General features: G+C 36.6%; 1 protein-coding gene across 14 annotated transcripts in view; it reads left to right on the forward strand.

Annotated features, from left to right (window-relative positions):
* Positions 1 to 378: 378 nt before the first annotated feature.
* magi2a (membrane associated guanylate kinase, WW and PDZ domain containing 2a) overlaps positions 379 to 17,541 on the forward strand; it is a 238,717-nt gene continuing 221,554 nt past the window's right edge. For 2 of the 14 annotated variants that reach the window (XM_051890871.1, XM_051890874.1), the window contains exon 1: positions 381 to 1,552. In XM_051890871.1, coding sequence (XP_051746831.1) covers positions 1,270 to 1,552 — 283 coding nt within the window. In that variant the 5' untranslated portion in view covers positions 381 to 1,269. Of the gene's footprint in view, positions 1,553 to 17,541 lie in introns of all 14 variants that reach the window. The other 12 variants (XM_051890864.1, XM_051890870.1, XM_051890872.1 and 9 more) reach the window with 11 other exon arrangements.

Genomic DNA, 17,541 nt, shown 5'->3' on the forward strand with positions numbered 1-17,541 from the left:
CAGTGATTTTCTGCTAAACATTCTATTAAATATATAATTTTGTATTCCACGCAGGAAAGAAAAGAGTTTTCATTTTTATGTCAACTAAGCAATTACAACATGTGATTTGGTGGGTTGCATTATTTAATTCTGAATAATAAAAGTAACAACAAAGTATTATAGGATACTGTATGGCACAGTATAAACAATTATAATAACATTAAAGAAACATTAATTATATAATTGAAAACAGACCATTGCTTATGCTATTACAATAAATAGAAATGTAATGGAACTTTGGTTCATATTGTCATTAATATTTCTACTGTGTTTGTGAATCACTTGCTTATCAAAGATATATTATAGTGTCTCTTATCTAAAAACTGTGGTCCTTCTGAATACAGCAGTACAGCTGCAGAAAATAATTGTATAACTTTCTCCCAAACTGAGTTTCATTATGCATTTTCTCCAGGAGGCGGCACAGCAGTCGTTTATAATGGAAAAATCGCTCCGGGCTGACGAAATGATGAAAGTTCCGTTACTTTCTTTCTCTCTTCTTTTCCTTTCTTTTCTCTTCTCTTCTCTAGCGGGAAGCGTCTCTTCTCTCCTCCTCCTCACATCACATCCGGCTCAGTTTCCCGAGCAATTTGGACTCAGTTACAGTGCAGCGTTATGAAGTCCGATTCATGTAAGCGAATCGATTCGAGCGGACGGTTCGTTTCAATGACTAGACTCGCTGATTCATTTGATTTGCCGCCTAAAATTGTTTGCAAGAAAACCCGTTGTGGCATTTTGAAGTGTATAAAGTGTAAACAAACTGTTTAGAAACAATTTACCGAATTATTCTGGACCCCCGTAGGTATGTAGCACGCAGCAATTTGCTTATTAGCCTATTTTTGTGGGTGTTCAATGAAATTCTAATGTTAATTTACTGTGTTTTCGTTTACGTTACTTAACTGGTGTCAGAATTTGCGTAAGTTACGCTTCTATCATGTCACTTACCTTACAATTTTACTCCCAAAGTTGACCATATAGCCGAGTGATTCACAAACGCTTCGCGAGTTGGTCCGGACGAATCATAAAAAAAGAACCGGTTCAAAAGAACGGCTCATTCGCGAATCGGACATCACTGTTACAGTGAGTGTAGCAGTTTTAAGAGGCTGCTGTGGATCTGCTGCTGATATGGAGACTCTTCCCATCCACAGACACTGATCGTGCAACTTAAGTGAGCCGACTGGACGGATTACGCACTTTCATGGCTGCTCTCCTGTCACATTAACAACTCCAAACATGTCCAAAAGCCTGAAGAAGAAAAGTCACTGGACTAACAGAGTTCACGAGATAGTGTTGTCCAGGGGTCCGAGTGGTGATCTTGGGTTCAAGCTGAAGGGAGGCGCGGAGAATGGACAGTTCCCCGTTATTGGAGAGGTGAAACCGGACAGGGGCAAACTGCACCAGGATGATCTACTTCTGGAGGTGAATGATATTCCAGTAGCTGGACTGACCATCAGGGATGTGTGGGCTGTGGTCAGGCACTGCAAAGACCCTGTTCGACTAAAGTGTGTCAAACAAGGTAAGTTTAACTTCACTATCTATCTATCTTATCTATAACAATCTAATTTTGTTATAATAAATAAATAAATAAATAAAGCCAAGACAAGCAAACAAGCTTAAGCTGGTTTGAGGTTTTTCAGCTGAGAGTATTGACTAACATCACGTTATCAAACTTTTATTGTAATAATAATGTAGGAACTATGCGATTTTGGCAGAAACTATGATGGTTACACCTGTTTGTATTGTGAGCATGAACTTTTACATGTATAAATTTGCATCTAATTGTAACATAAGAAGAAAGTACCAGTGTTGTTTAAAGTTTCACAACTGCTCAGACTCGCGCGTGAAAGTTGTTAGTTTGTTGCTATAGAAGCGGAGTTGGTGTTTCTGGAAAGGGGGGCGTGTCCATCGCTACAGTAGCGCGTTAAGATGTTACGTCATCTTCACGTTTACAACGTCATCGCGCTGCATGCCATATCCTATTTAATGTTTGTAAACTTCTTGCTACATTTACTTAAATTGAGCCTTTTTTTGTTGACACTGAAGGTTTATCTTTCCGTTATCCTTCAGTTTAGTTTGTGTTATCAGGCTGTAATCTGGTCTTTGTGGGTGTGCCACGGTTCTGAAATACATCATGACATTACTATTTTCCCAAAAGGCCTGTATCTGAACCTCACAATCACACTGTCATGAATGATGCCAGTTTAGTTAAACAAAGTGCCTTATCCTTTCTGTTTAGTAACAGACCCATAATTGTAAGCATTTTAGCTTCTTTAAGATTACTGGTTTAGGAGGTGTGTGTGGCATTCCTTTCCTTTGACTTGTAGATTTTGCATTTTAAAACCCATCTTTAGTAAATGTCTTCTAGAGCAGGGGTTTAGAAACGTTTGATCCAAGGACCCTCAAATATGATGATCCCATGCAACAAGGGATCCCTTCCTGAAATATAGTATTTCTTGTTCTTAATGTTAAAATTGAAACATTAGTTTTTAACAGTAACAACAAAAAATACTATAAAAAATGATCAAGATTAATCCCTTGATTTTCAACCAGTATATACAGTAGTATACTTAGAAAGCAGAACGAAAGAGCAATAATGTAGAATTTGGTAAATATTACCTTTTTCCGAAGTTTTCTGTGGACTATGGAAGCCAGTTACTGCCTCATTTGAGTAAAATATGATTCTATATAATTCATCATAATAACAAAAATCGTATTAGTAATAATAAGATTAATAATTACATCTCATTATTTTCAGAAAAGTTCTCATAACGAGAAACTCTCAAAATGATGATTAGTTAACGTCTCATAATAATCTAATTATATTCAGAAAATTTCTCATAATAATGAGAAACTTTCTTGTAATAATGACTTAATATCTAAAAATAATGAGAAACAATATCTTTAGAAAGTGGAATGTTTCAGTTATAATATATAATTTGGTAAATGTTTTTTTTTCTTTTACTTTTTTTTGTGAATTTAGACTATGGACTGTTTCCTGTTTCCATTCTTCATAACAATGACTTAATATCTCATAACAATGAGAAACTGTCTAATAATAATGACTTAACATCTCATAATAATGAGAAACTAACTATTATTATGGGAAAGTTTCTCATTATGAGATGTTAAGGCATTCTTACTAAGTCTAAGTCATAGTTATTATATTTTTAGATTATTAGATTAAAATTCTCATTATTATGACTTACAGAATCATATTTTTTTTTACTCCAACTGAAGTGGAAACAGGCTTCCATAGTGGACACCCCCATGATTAGATGCTTGTATTTAATTAGCTGCCCACTGCTCTTGACATCACCAAAATCTTCTATTGTGAAGTTTTGGACTTGGATAATTATCTCTGAACATTGAGATCAAAGTTCAAAAAGATTTCAAAAAGAGGATACATTTGACATTGCCACCTTGTTTCATTGCCATGACCTGTGAATTTTGCTGTAGGCACAACAAAATCAAGAGATCAATAACTTATATGAAGCACTTTCAGTTACAGCACTCAATTTCAAGTCGCACATTTTAATTCGGCAACTGTCACCTCCCCCTTTGCCCTCAACAGAGCAATGCTTGTTCAGCTTTACAGAGGGTCAAGGATGTGCTGTATCATGTGTAGAAAAAAACACACTTTATACAAAACCTAAAAACTATCCAAACACTTTGGCCTCAGTGGGAAGTTGCACTTTTATATATATATATATATATATATATATATCAATTATGACAACTCTCAGAATAGTTTTATCATGTTATTTAATATGACAATGTTATTTGGTCTTGGTGGACTAGATCTGCTACGCTGCTGCTGCTGCTGTTGATTATTGCTGCTGCTGCCTGCTTCTGCAGAGCAAGTATTGATTTGCTACTGCTAATAGATACACAGACATGCTGCTGTGAGGATACTATGTAAGATATGTTGCTGCTGCTGCATAAATAGACAGATAAATCCCACAGCAGATTTGGCAGGTGGAGCTGGGGGAGGTGGATGGTTTCAGAGGAACTCTGATAGTGCACTGCAGGACTATACAGCAAACACTGAACCAGACTATTTAAATGTTGAGCAAGCAATCTTGTTGGCTGCAGGATCAGCAGAGGCCAGTCAGCTTGTGCCATGTGCTCATGATGCAATTGCTTGCAGATTGCATGTAAAGGACCTATCAGCCTGCGCCATCTAGACTTTCATGGCTGAACTATATATATATATATATATATATATATATATATATATATATATATATATATATACAGGGCTTGATGTTAACTATTTTGCTCTCCAGCCACTTTTGCTTGTGGTTTTCCAAAGTTACTAGCCACTCAGCATTTTCACTGGTCACAATTTTGACATCAGTACCATGGAGAAAAACTTCCATATAGATATTTTTAATATTATCTCATAATTTGGCAGCAGGTATATTAGGTATACCTGCTATCAGTTTAAGACCACTTTAAGACTCACGGATCCATTATACTGTTACACATGCATTTTCTTTCTTGACTGTTTAGGTTTACTTAAAACATAACTGACTGTGTTTACGTGACTACTCACTAAGACCGGCATTTTGGCGTTATTTTGTGTGTATTTGACTGTAAGCAGTGAAAAAGAACTCAATTTAGTACTGAGAGGCGGCTTTAGTGTGCACACTTTGGGTGAGAGCACAAAATCTGTGGGAATGAGTAAAATTATAAACAATATGCACAATCCCACAAAAATTCAAGCCCTGTAACACCAACAATATTCATCCGGAGCAAATGAAATGAGTGAGTGAGGGGAGGCAGGTTTGTGTGTCAACTCGCTGACGGAGAGATGAGAGAGTGAGAAAGCACAGCTGCTATCGTGTATCTATTCTGTGGAAAATGAGTATAGGAAGTGTTTCAGATATATCAGTATCGATATGTATTGAATACGTTGCACTTAGTTTATTATTTCAGATGCCTTTTTAAAAGACTATATACAGTATCTCACAGAAGTGAGTACACCCCTCACATTTTTGTAAATATTTTATTATATCTTTTCATGTGACAACACTAAAGAAATGACACTTTGCTACAACGTAAAGTAGTGAGTGTACAGCTTGTATAACAGTGTAAATTTGCTGTCCCCTCAAAATAACTCAACACACAGCCATTAATGTCTAAACCGCTGGCCACAAAAGTGAGTACACCCCTAAGTAAAAATGTCCAAATTGGGCCCAATTAGCCATTTTCTCTCCCCGGTGTCATGTGACTCGTTAGTGTTACAAGGTCTCAGGTGTGAATGGGGAGCAGGTGTGTTAAATTTGGTGTTATCGCTCTCACTCTCTCATACTGGTCACTGGAAGTTCAACATGGCACCTCATGGCAAAGAACTCTCTGAGGATCTGAAAAAAAGAATTGTTGCTCTACATAAAGATGGCGTAGGCTATAAGAAGATTGCCAAGACCCTGAAACTGAGCTGCAGCACGGTGGCCAAGACTATACAGCGGTTTAACAGGACAGGTTCCACTCAGAACAGGCCTCGCCGTGGTCGACCAAAGAAGTTGAGTGCACGTGCTTAGCGTCATATCCAGAGGTTGTGTTTGGGAAATAGACGTATGAGTGCTGCCAACATTGCTGCAGAGGTTGAAGGGGTGGGGGGTCAGCCTGTCAGTGCTCAGACCATATGCCGCACACTGCATCAAATTGGTCTGCATGGCTGTCGTCCCAGAAGGAAGCCTCTTCTAAAGATGATGCACAAGAAAGCCCGCAAACAGTTTGCTGAAGACAAGCAGACTAAGGACATAGATTACTGGAACCATGCCCTGTGGTCTGATGAGACCAACATAAACTTATTTGGTTCAGATGGTGTCAAGTGTGTGTGGCGGCAAGTGAGGAGGTGAGGAGTACAAAGACAAGTGTGTCTTGCCTACAGTCAAGCATGGTGGTGGAAGTGTCATGGTCTGGGGCTGCATGAGTGCTGCCGGCACTGGGGAGCTACAGTTCATTGAGGGAACCATGAATGCCAACATGTACTGTGACATACTGAAGCAGAGCATGATCCCCTCCCTTCAGAGACTGGGCCGCAGGGCAGTATTCCAACATGATAACGACCCCAAACACACCTCCAAGATGACCACTGCCTTGCTAAAGAAGCTGAAGGTACCTAAACCCTATTGAGCATCTGTGGGGCATCCTCGAACGGAAGGTGGAGGAGCGCAAGGTCTCTAACATCCACCAGCTCCGTGATGTCGTCATGGAGGAGTGGAAGAGGACTCCAGTGGCAACCTGTGAAGCTCTGGTGAACTCCATGCCCAAGAGTGTTAAGGCAGTGCTGGAAAATAATGGTGGCCACGCAAAATATTGACACTTTGGGCCCAATTTGGACATTTTCACTTAGGGGTGTACTCACTTTTGTGGCCAGCGGTTTAGACATTAATGGCTGTGTGTTGAGTTATTTTGAGGGGACAGCAAATTTACACTGTTATACAAGCTGTACACTCACTACTTTACATTGTAGCAAAGTGTCATTTCTTCAGTGTTGTCACATGAAAAGATATAATAAAATATTTACAAAAATGTGAGGGGTGTACTCACTTCTGTGAGATACTGTATATATATGTGTGTGTGTATATATATGTATATATATATAAACAGTATGTGTGTGTGCTATAGAGAGTATCTATGATTTCATACATACTGGTAGTTAAAAAAGTTTGAATTTTTGTTGAAGCGTTTCATGTAATATTTTTCTTTCTCAAGAGCAGTAGCAGGGGCCTACTTGATATTCATTGGACACAGTAGTAGGGCAGACACAAAACTGTGGTCGGTGTGGTCAGATGCCTAGGTAAGTACCCTAAGATGAGATGTCTGTAGCATTCATCTGTGAAATAACAGGTTGTGAAACACACACACACACACACGCACACACATTTACACAGCCTCCTGGGATGACCTGGCCAACTTTTTGATGTCTGGGTTTTGAGTTATCAGCGAGACCGTTTGGTGAAATCATTTTTCATATTACTTTGAAATGCTGCAAGGCGACCTTTAAATGTAGTTTTGTTACAATATCATAATTATGGCTCTGCACATTATTGTATTTATGTTTCATTTATCCCCTTGGGGTAGGATGATATGAGGTTGACATAAATTATCATCTCTCAGCCGCCAGTTATAATTGTAAATTTAATTTCAGATTAGAAGATGTAATTATAATCATGCTGAATTGATGTGTTAATGCGCAAGGCTTCTGGTCATTTTCTCTCCTGTTTCCTGTATTCTTTGACCCTAGATTCTGTGTTTCATGTTCCTGTCTCCACCCACTGCCTGACCTGCCACTTTCATAAACCGTTTAGGGCCAGCAGTAGGCCACATGCTAGTTTAAACCACACCAAGGGGTCTGTATAACTGGGATGTGACATTGCATATATAGCAAGTACACATTTTCTGGTACTCATGGGGGTTGGCAACCTTAACTAGAAAGCATTATTTAAGATAGAAAAAGCCTTGTGATGGAGCCGGCACCACAGCAACCGGAAAGCATGACATCATGCAAGTGTGGTTGTGGCATCTATAAACCTAGGCACTTCAGTTTGACATGAGTTTAGCTCTGTTTCACTAGGCTGAATAAAAAGAAAAGGACTACGGCTCACCCTGCGCCCTTTGTGCTATGTACATGAGGGGTAGCTCAAATAGTGTGGCCTTTTTAAAAAGAGGTATGCAGTTACTTTAAGTGACTGGACTCAAAACTAGCTGTGGGAATTTTTGATTCATCTCAATGACTTGATTCTATTGAATCTGTCCAAGAAGATCTGTTCAGATCCATTTACTGGTCCTTTCTGCAGGTTACACTTACATTGTTAAATCAGTAGGTGGTGACAAGTGTCAAGTATCTTTTGTGTGTTGTGATAAATTGAGTCATTGTATTAAAGTAATAGTTCACCCAAAAATGAAAATTGTGTCAGAATTTGCTTTGGTAAATCACAAGTTTGACATGAAAAGTCATAATTATGGCATAAAATGTCAAAATTCTGAGATACTAAATCATAATTATGACATGTTATAATGATTTTCGAAATTATGAGTCATGAGATAAGTCAAAATTATGACAGAAAATGAAAAGATCATGACAAAAACCTATTTTATTTCATTATAATGATTTTTTTTTATGACAAACTATTAAAATTATGAGATACTAAGTCAGAATTATGACTTTTTATGTCATAATTATGATTTACCAAAGCATTATTTTTGGAATTATGACATACTAAGTCATAATAAGATTAAAAATCTAATGTTTTGTCATAATTATGATGTTTTATGTCATAACAATGACTTTTATCTCATAATTTCAACTTAAAAATTCATAATGAGATAAAGTTGAAATTATGAGATAAAAAGTCATAATTATGACAAAAGTTTAAAGTCAAATGTTTTGCCTTAATTATGACTTATTTTGTAACTATGAAGTTTTATCTCATAATTTCAACTTTGTCATAATTATGACTATTTATGTTAAGTTATGTATATATGGTTCTTCTATGGCATCACTGTGAAAACCCCTTTTTGGAATCTTTAATTTTTAGAGTGTAGAATTTATTTTAAACTGATGAACGATAAAAATGGGCAAAAATCCTATATACTTATATTGAAGCAGCTACCTGAGTTAGCAACCACCTAGAAATGACCCAGAACACCCTATCAGTCACCTAGCAATGCCCTAGGATTCAGATTAAGAACACATTAGCAGCCGCATAACAACACCCTAGCGTCATTGCGGCGAGTGTGCAAGTGCTTCTCACAATTTCTTCAGAAAAGATGGTCTACTTTATGTTTATTTGCAGTGAACCAACTGCGGTGTTTGTTTATGGGAGCACAGGACCAACTGCAGTGTATGATATAGCCTATCTCTTGGGAATTGAGCAGACTCTTGCCTCAGGAAAGGCAGGAATGGGTTCCACCCCGTCTAGACGAGTGAAAATGTATTGATGTATCTCATTCATAGTTTCAATCTCTATAGCAGCCTGCCCAATTGTCTTGCCATATATCTATGTGGGTTCTGTCTCCCAAGATGTTCACATGGCACCCTGCTGCTTGTGTAGTAATGATGTGTATGCGGTCACCCAGAAATCCTGCAGTGGTCAGGAATACTGGACCTCTGGTGATCTGGAACTGTCTTCCGCCCTCAGCACTTTAGTTATTGTCAGTCTGCATGGTGCAACGCCCATGAGAGGGGTCGGAGTTTGTGATAATGGAGAGTCATTACTCTTTAACACTTCCTGCCTCTCTCCATCTCTTAGTCTTTCACTTTTCGTTCAAGTGGGAGGTTCTCTCAAGGGAACCGGCTGTGGTGTTTTTAACTATAGCAGCAGTGAGCCCTCTTTTTTCTTTACCTCTTTTTCTTACTTTTCTCTTACATACCCTTGATCTGTTCTATATCTAATACATGATCATATATGACATTTCAGAGAAGAACACACTTGAGGAGCTACTGTATTGCCTGAAGGACGGCTATTGCATCGTCTTTTTTAATGAACAATGAATGTTGCTGAGGCCCATTGAGTGAGACAATATGATCTATCTTTTTCTCTGTAAACTTTTATGTGTTACTTTTGAAAGATTTTTAAAAACCACTGGAAATTAGAAATAGCCATCCAGTAGTCTCCACTGAAGGTATCTCAAGCTGATCACCAACACATCCCGGCCATGTAAAAAATGCAAACATTATTAACAGTCAGCATATTGTCTTGCCATGACTTTTCCATATTAGAGGAATTTCTGGAATAGATGTCTGTTTTGTGTCAAGTACCCATCCATAATAATATAATAATAAATAATACCTATTATGTAATGTTTTGTAATAAAGTTTTACTCTGTATCTAGCCAAAAAATATTTTAGTGATGAAAATAATATCTATTTATCAATTTAGAACAATTTAATAACATTTTCTTTTATCATTTTATGTTATAAAGCATTATTTTCGGAATCATGAGATACTAGTCATGATGAGATAAAAAGTTAAAATTATGAGATAAAAAGTCATAAGTATGATAAAGATGTAATTTTTTTTTCATAATTATGAATTTTTATCTCTTAATTTCAACTTTGTTGTCATTATGAGTTTTTATGTCATAACTATGATTTTTTATCTCATAATTCTGAGAACCAGAACAGTATATTCACTTAAAAGTACAGTTTGTTCACCTAATTTATATAATAATTAATAATACCAGTTATCTAATGTTTTGCAAGCACATTTTACTCTGTATCTAACCAATAAAATCTTTTAGTGAAGAAAATAATTTGTCAATGATCAATTTAATAATTTTCTAAACCAGAGGGCCAGGGCACAGGATGACAAATCTAAATTAACCCCTTTAAGCCCTGAGGGTATTTTCTGAGTTTTTTTTTTTTTCACTGAGTGACACAAAAAAGTAAAGACTCATAACTCCAAAACTATAACAAGGATAGTCAAAAGGTTGGTATCGTTTGAAAGGAAAATTTAAAATTTAAAATAATAATAATAACAATAATAATAATAATAATAATAATAATAATAATAATTTGGACATTCTCATGCTAAGAAACTGCAAATAAACAGCAAAAAAAAAAGAAAAAAAAAGTGGAAATTTATATATCTTTCTAAAATGGAATATCTCATGTAGGAAATAAGGTAGCGGGATCATTCTTTTTTGGTGATGTTCCTCTGTATGTGAGCTATATCTGCGGTGATCGCATGAAGAAATCAAAAGTTACAGCATTTGGAACCAAGGTAGCCTTTTTGTTTAGCCATTGGCACCCCCTGACGGGCATTTTTAAAATCGTTTTTCACATGGCGTAACTCATGACCGACGCATGGGATTATGTTGATCTTGGACTCCTTTCAATCGGGAGCATCCACTGTAAGTAATGATGTGCCATTTTCTACAATCTATGCATGTTTCATGAAGTTATAAGCTGAATTGCCACATAAAAGCTACATTTTAGTTTTAGTTAGCATCTGTGCGCCTGTGGGGTTTTATGTGTTGTTATTGCGTGAGCTATATCTCGTGATTGGCTTAATGGATAATGCTGATGTTGGACTCATTTTAATCGTGAGAATCTGCTGTAAATAAAGATGTCCAAAAACTCACTTAAGTTTAGTCAAAGCCCAAAACAATTATGCTTGTTGTATTCTACTCCGTGAGACCTTTCAAATGACATAACACATGATTATCTGAGCTTTATGATGCTTTTGACACATTGGAGTACATAGTACAAAAAAAATATTTCATAAATTATAATTTTTTTTTTAAATTATTTTTCAGCAAATAACTCAACAGTACTTAGGAGTTAATCAAAGTGGCTACATTCACTATAAAGTTCAGACTCTAAACTTTCAAATGACACCTATTTTGTGATAATCAAGGCAGGAGTTTTGAAAAATATGATTATTAATTTTTTTTTAGCTAGGTGGCGCCCGCGGGTGGTCCACTCTGTTTTAGAGTGATGACTCAGCACTCATTAGGAGTTGAACAAAATGCATTAAAAAGCTGAGATTCTAAGCTTTAAAATGATACATATTTTTCCTGTCAGTGGTTGCTTAGTAATTTGATTATGATTTTTTTTGCGGGACACTTCGGGCTTAAGGGGTTAATATGCTAAAAAAACACAAACTATCAATAACTATTAAATTAATAACGAATAACTAAAAATCAGTACCTATTTTTTCATTAAAGAACATAAAGTTCTTGAAACATAAAAAATTAATCAATCATGGTCACTTGATTAATTCATCAATTAATGAATTAATGAATCATAAATAATTTTAAGGTACAGTAAGCAATTTCTGAGAAACACTGTTGATATTTGAACTCAACCCAAACACACCCCTTCCTTCATTGCTCCACCCCCAAAATGCATGAAGACGCAATGAAAAAGTTGATGTCTCTTTATCTAGCTGAAGTGAAGAAAAAATAATGCTATGTGAAAAATAAAGGGAAAAAATGCGAATGAACAAGGAAGGAGAAAAAATAAAGTACAAAAAAAATACAGTACAAAAGAGTATATGAACAAGAAATTGTTGTTAGTCGCCAGTGGCACACCAGCTCCAGACAAACAACGACACTCAAAACTGTCCCGTTACTATAGCTAATATTACAACAACAGCAATTTGGTGCTTTGAAACATAGCAAAAATGTTACTCACATGGACCAGAAACAACGCAACCTCGGTGTCCGTTTTCAGGCCTTTCCGCTTAGCTCTCTCCAACTCTGGAAAGCTTTTCTAATATTAATGCGGGTCCTAAAGCTCTTGCCTGATCAAAACCCTTCTTTTTCCAGTGAGATTCCTCTGACCTTTTCTCTTTTGCAATGTCTCTCAGCCATCTCTCTTTCTACAGTCTTTCTTCAAATCTCCCTCTTGCTCACTCTCTCTCCTTCACCATCATGAGTGTAAACGCCCCCTACTGCTGATTGGCTACAAGTGCGTTGTACTGCTCGGTCCGATTCACTTTCAACAGCGTTTCTCAGAAACTGCTTACTGCACCTTTAATCAATACTCCAATTTTCTGTTAATAAAAAAAAAAGTTTGAAATGAGCAGCTTTGTCAGCAAAATGACAGGAAATATTTTAGCCTACATATAGTGTATTATGTTGAACAATATTGTGGTCAATATCAGGGTGCCTTTGAGTCAAAAATGTTGACAACCACTGACATTTACCACATGATTGGATACAGTAAATTAACTTGTGAATGCTTTTTTAAAATGCAATTTTAACTCAATTAAACTACATTTTAAAGCTATTTTAGGATTGATTTATATGTATTTTATTTAATAAATTAAAAATAGATTCCTTCTTTTTTGACGCTCTTAGTCCTCCATAGTTTCTATTTAATGGAGCACATCTCTAACAACATCTAAATCCACCCAGGATCAATCCATACAATAGTATGTGTCTTAACCATATATCCTGTTTAAGGCACTTTGTATTGTATGAGAGCTTTGGGTGGTTTCTCAGTGTCTTATTGGATTTACCTATAATTTGTTTGTGGCTGCTGTAGTATTTGTGCGAGAGTAAATCTTAAGTGAATAAGGGATAATCCAGTAAAAGCGTGTCTGAGTGGGCCAACAAATCAACAAGATTTTCTGCCAGAAGATAGCACTGACACTGAGAAGACTTGGGTTACTTTTTTGGCACCATATATAGTGAAAACGTAAGAAGTTAGATAGATAGATAGGTAGATAGATAGATAGATAGATAGATAGATAGATAGATAGATAGATAGATAGATAGTTAGATAGATAGATCATTTTGTCAGAACAAGATGCCCTACAACTGTTGTTGAGTTGTGTTTGTGTGTTTGTGTGTGTGTGTGTGTATGTGTGTGTTCGTGTGTGTGTGTGTGTGTGTGTGTTTGTGTAGCTTCACTGCTTCCTTACAGCCATGTCAATTTATCACTCCTCCATGGCTGTCTGCTTGTTCACATACCCTTGCTCAAGGACGTATGATTCATCGGTCTGAATATATCCGATTAGCAGGTACATTTGGGTCGATTTTATTTCACTTCAAATTAAGTCACCTGCAGAGAACGACATTTGCATTACTTGTGTTGGAACAGTTTAGTTTGAGTGGAACTTTGATCTTGTTACATATGCAAGTGTCCATGTCATGTCCATTACTGTGACGGGCATGGAGAAAATTGTTTCTCAGCCAAGAGATCTGATCTCAGTTCTGTGAGAGACATGTCTGAGTCAGGCATCCTATCTATTGTGTCTGGTGTTGCTGGATATCAGTGATAAGCAGCGGTGTAGAGAGAGAAGGATCAGTTTGAGTGAAGCTGTCTTCTGAGGCTTGTTTGTTGAGGAAAGCAATTGTGCATTTGTATTTGTGGTTGGTGATTCAAATTTCCTCATGAGGCTGTCACTCAAGGATCGGCAGTCCTCTGCTTTAATTTGTTATTCCAAACGCTTGTAAGATCAAAACTAATTAATTTCTAAAACTCTCAATGAAAGTGCTATACCTCCTCCCACAAGGGTGCTTTTAGTACATAACAGTTTGGCATCTTACTGAGGCTAATGATTTTGCAAAACCATGACAAAAGTGTCATGGGAAACATGATTTTCTTTGCCTGCAGTGAAGATGAAAGCTTTGTTTAGAATTGTAGCGTACTTTATACTGGACTGCCTACTATGCAGTGTGCATTAAAAATGATTTATATTTTAAAGGATTAGTTCACTTCAGAATTAAAATTTCCTGATAATTTACTCACCCCCATGTCATTCAAGATGTTTATGTCTTTCTTTCTTCAGTCGAAAAGAAATTATGGCTTTGAGGAAAACATTCCAGGTTTTTTCTCCATATAGAGGACTTCAACGGCTACCAACGGGTTGAAGGTCCAAACTGTAGTTTCAATGCAGCTTCAAAGGTCCCAGAGGAGGAATAAGGGTCTTATCTAGCGAAACGATCGGCCATTTTCTTAAATTTTTTTTAAATTTAACCACAAATGCTCGTCTTGCACTAGCTCTGCGACGCGCCACGCATTACATAATCACGTTGGAAAGGTCATAATCACGTTGGAAAGGTCATAATCGTCCGACATTGTTGCTTTACCTTTTCTTTTTTGTAAAGGCCGTTTGCCCGTTTGACCTAGCCTGCATCTCAATGTGCATACTATCCACCCCAAATAGTATGTGACATTAGTAATATTCAGTAATATTTAGAGTGGGTAGTATGCACATTGGGTTAGTCTTTGCACGTTTGCTTTGTAAACACTTGCTTGGTACTTCCGCCTACATCACACGTGACCTTTCGAACGTGATTACGTACTGCGTGGCGCATCGCAGAGCAGTGCAAGATGAGTATTTGTGGTTAAAAAGTATGTAATTTTTTTTTTTTTTTTAGAAAATGGCCGATCGTTTCGCTAGATAAAACCCTCAGCTGGGATCATGTAGAACCCTTTGAAGCTGCATTGAAACTGCAATTTGGACCTTCAACCTGTTGGTAGCCGTTGAAGTCCACTATATGGAGAAAAAACCTGGAATGTTTTCCTCAAAAACCTTAATTTCTTTTGAACTGAAGAAAGAAAGATATAAACATCTTGGATGACATGGGGGTGAGTAAATTATCAGGAAATTTTAATTCTGAAGTGAACTAATCCTTTAAAATATACAATTTGAAAGAGTATACACATATAGCCTAGGTATGCATAATATTTCAATGTCATATTGGCTATTGTCTGATATTAGAGATTTTTATGTAAATGCTTGTTTTTGCTTCCAACAGACAGAAATAGAGCGATAAACAGCCAGAGGAAGTACTTTTGATGATTCACTGTAAAAAGAATAAACACAATCAATACAAACTGTGTGTGTGTGTGTGGTTCAGGTGGTCTGTTTGCAAGTCTTTCATTTCACCTGTAAATGCAGAAGGCCGTGGACAAAGGAGAATGGGCTCCATTCATGCACTCAATATTTCATATACAATTAAGATTTATTTCAGTGAACCATTAGTTCTGTGAATATTTACACACTATGTAATGAATGTTTTATATTATTAAGAATTTCTTTTCATAACAGTGAATGAGTACAAAAGGTACAGTCTCAAGGTTCGAGGGGAAAAAAAACAGTGACCTGTAATTTAGGTTTGTTCCACATATGCATGGTTATGATTAATAACTCGGTGGATGTGAAAGCCTAATTGTTACTCTTACTGGAATTAAAAATGTTTGCCCACTTGCTCTTTTAGATAAAGATTTGAGATATTAAAAATTCTAATAATTGAATTCTGCAAAAAGGTTCATGTAGAAATGAATTGTATCTGCTCAAATTCAGCTTCGGGCAGATAGTTTTCTGATGTCGTTTCTGTGAATCACACCTTTTCACAGTGAAGACATCTTTTATCAGAATAATCCCACCTCTTGTTGATATGCAAGTTATTAAGATTCATCTTCAGTGGAATAAGAAGTTCTGCAGCTTCTTTTGTTGAGAAAATACAAGACATGCTCTACTTTCAACTCTCTCACTGTACTTCCATCATTTTACCATTTTGGCACCAAGCTGTTTGTGGTCAGCATGGCCTGCCAACAAAGAACATCTAAAAACAGCTTTACCTCTGCCAGCAAAATCATATGAACCTGAACTCACAAGGTAGAGAGTCTGGACTGGTCAGGTTTAAAAAGCTCAACTACTTTATCCCATTCTATTTCCTTATTTAAAGGAAAGGCATTTAAATTTCTCAAAAGAGAGATTTAAAACAAACCAACATTACACCATTTTTTTAAAGACCAAATGATCTGTTGCATTGGGTGGAAAAAAATGGGAGGAAAAATTAAACTTTTTACCTCACATGTGCTGTCAATGTTTCAATGCTGAAACTTCAGTTTTAGATTGTCAACATCATACAATGATCAATGGACTCAAATTGTACACCACATCGAATCTCTTTAGGTCACTATTGAACTCTAGTATATCTGTTGTTTACATAGAGATATACATAATACCATTCTATCTATTGTTCCCAAAAAACTTTGCATTCGTTCACAAAACTTTCCGCGTTTTCTCGAAAAAATTGTGTTCCCCAAAAAACAAGTTTTCGAGTGAACGCAAAAAGCTTTAAAATGTAATCTTTCGTCTAATCTCATATTTCCCATCCCCATGTCCCTTTAGGGGCTCCAAACAATACTTAAATACACCATAACTGAGAATGTCAGTAAGAACTCCATCTAAATCAACAGTTTTCTTGGTGTTCTGTTATTGTGAAATGAAATTTCTGTCATTAATACTCACCCTCATTTCGTTCCACACCCGTAAGACTTTTGAACTTCTGAACACAAATTAAGATATTTTCGGTAAAATCCGATAGGTTTCTGATCCCCAAGAGAAAGCAACGTTACCACATTCAAGGTCAAGAAAAGTAGGAAAAACATTGTTAAAATAGTCCACGTGACTGCAGTGGTTCAACCTTAATGTTATTAAGTGACGAGAATACTTTTTGTGCTCAAAAACAAAACAAAAATAACAATTTTATTCAACAATTTTAAAAATAATGACTTTATTCAACAATTTCTTCTCTTCCCTTTCAGTCTCCTACACTGTTTACAACAGAAATTTCAATTTTGGGTGAACTAACCATTTAAGTACAGTAGTAAACAGTGTGTGCATGTGTTTAGGGTGTTTTTAAAGAAAATGTTTAGTAATTAGATGTTAAGGGAGTACAGCTTTCCTCAGCTGAGGCTCACAAAGTCTTTCAGAAATAGGCCATCCTGTGCCACATTGTGTCCACTCACAAATAAAACGCCCATCTCCCCCTCGACTCACTGTCAGCTTCTTCTTTCCTGCCTCCTCTCCTCCTCCTCTTTCCCACATGTTTTAACTTCCTCCCTGCATCAGTTTGTTTTTAATTAATGCCTACTGTATTATCTGAAGTACGTGAGTCCTGTTGTTGGCTTGGCATAGAACTGTGGAGGCTTTGTTTACCAGCGCTGTATGTGCTTGTCAAGAGCTCACATGATTAAATAAGTTGATTAACTCAAAACAAGACTGATTGGAGATCAGGGTTTGA

This window comes from Ctenopharyngodon idella, chromosome 4 (assembly GCF_019924925.1).
Source record: "Ctenopharyngodon idella isolate HZGC_01 chromosome 4, HZGC01, whole genome shotgun sequence".
In the NCBI taxonomy this organism is placed as follows: Eukaryota; Metazoa; Chordata; class Actinopteri; order Cypriniformes; family Xenocyprididae; genus Ctenopharyngodon; species Ctenopharyngodon idella.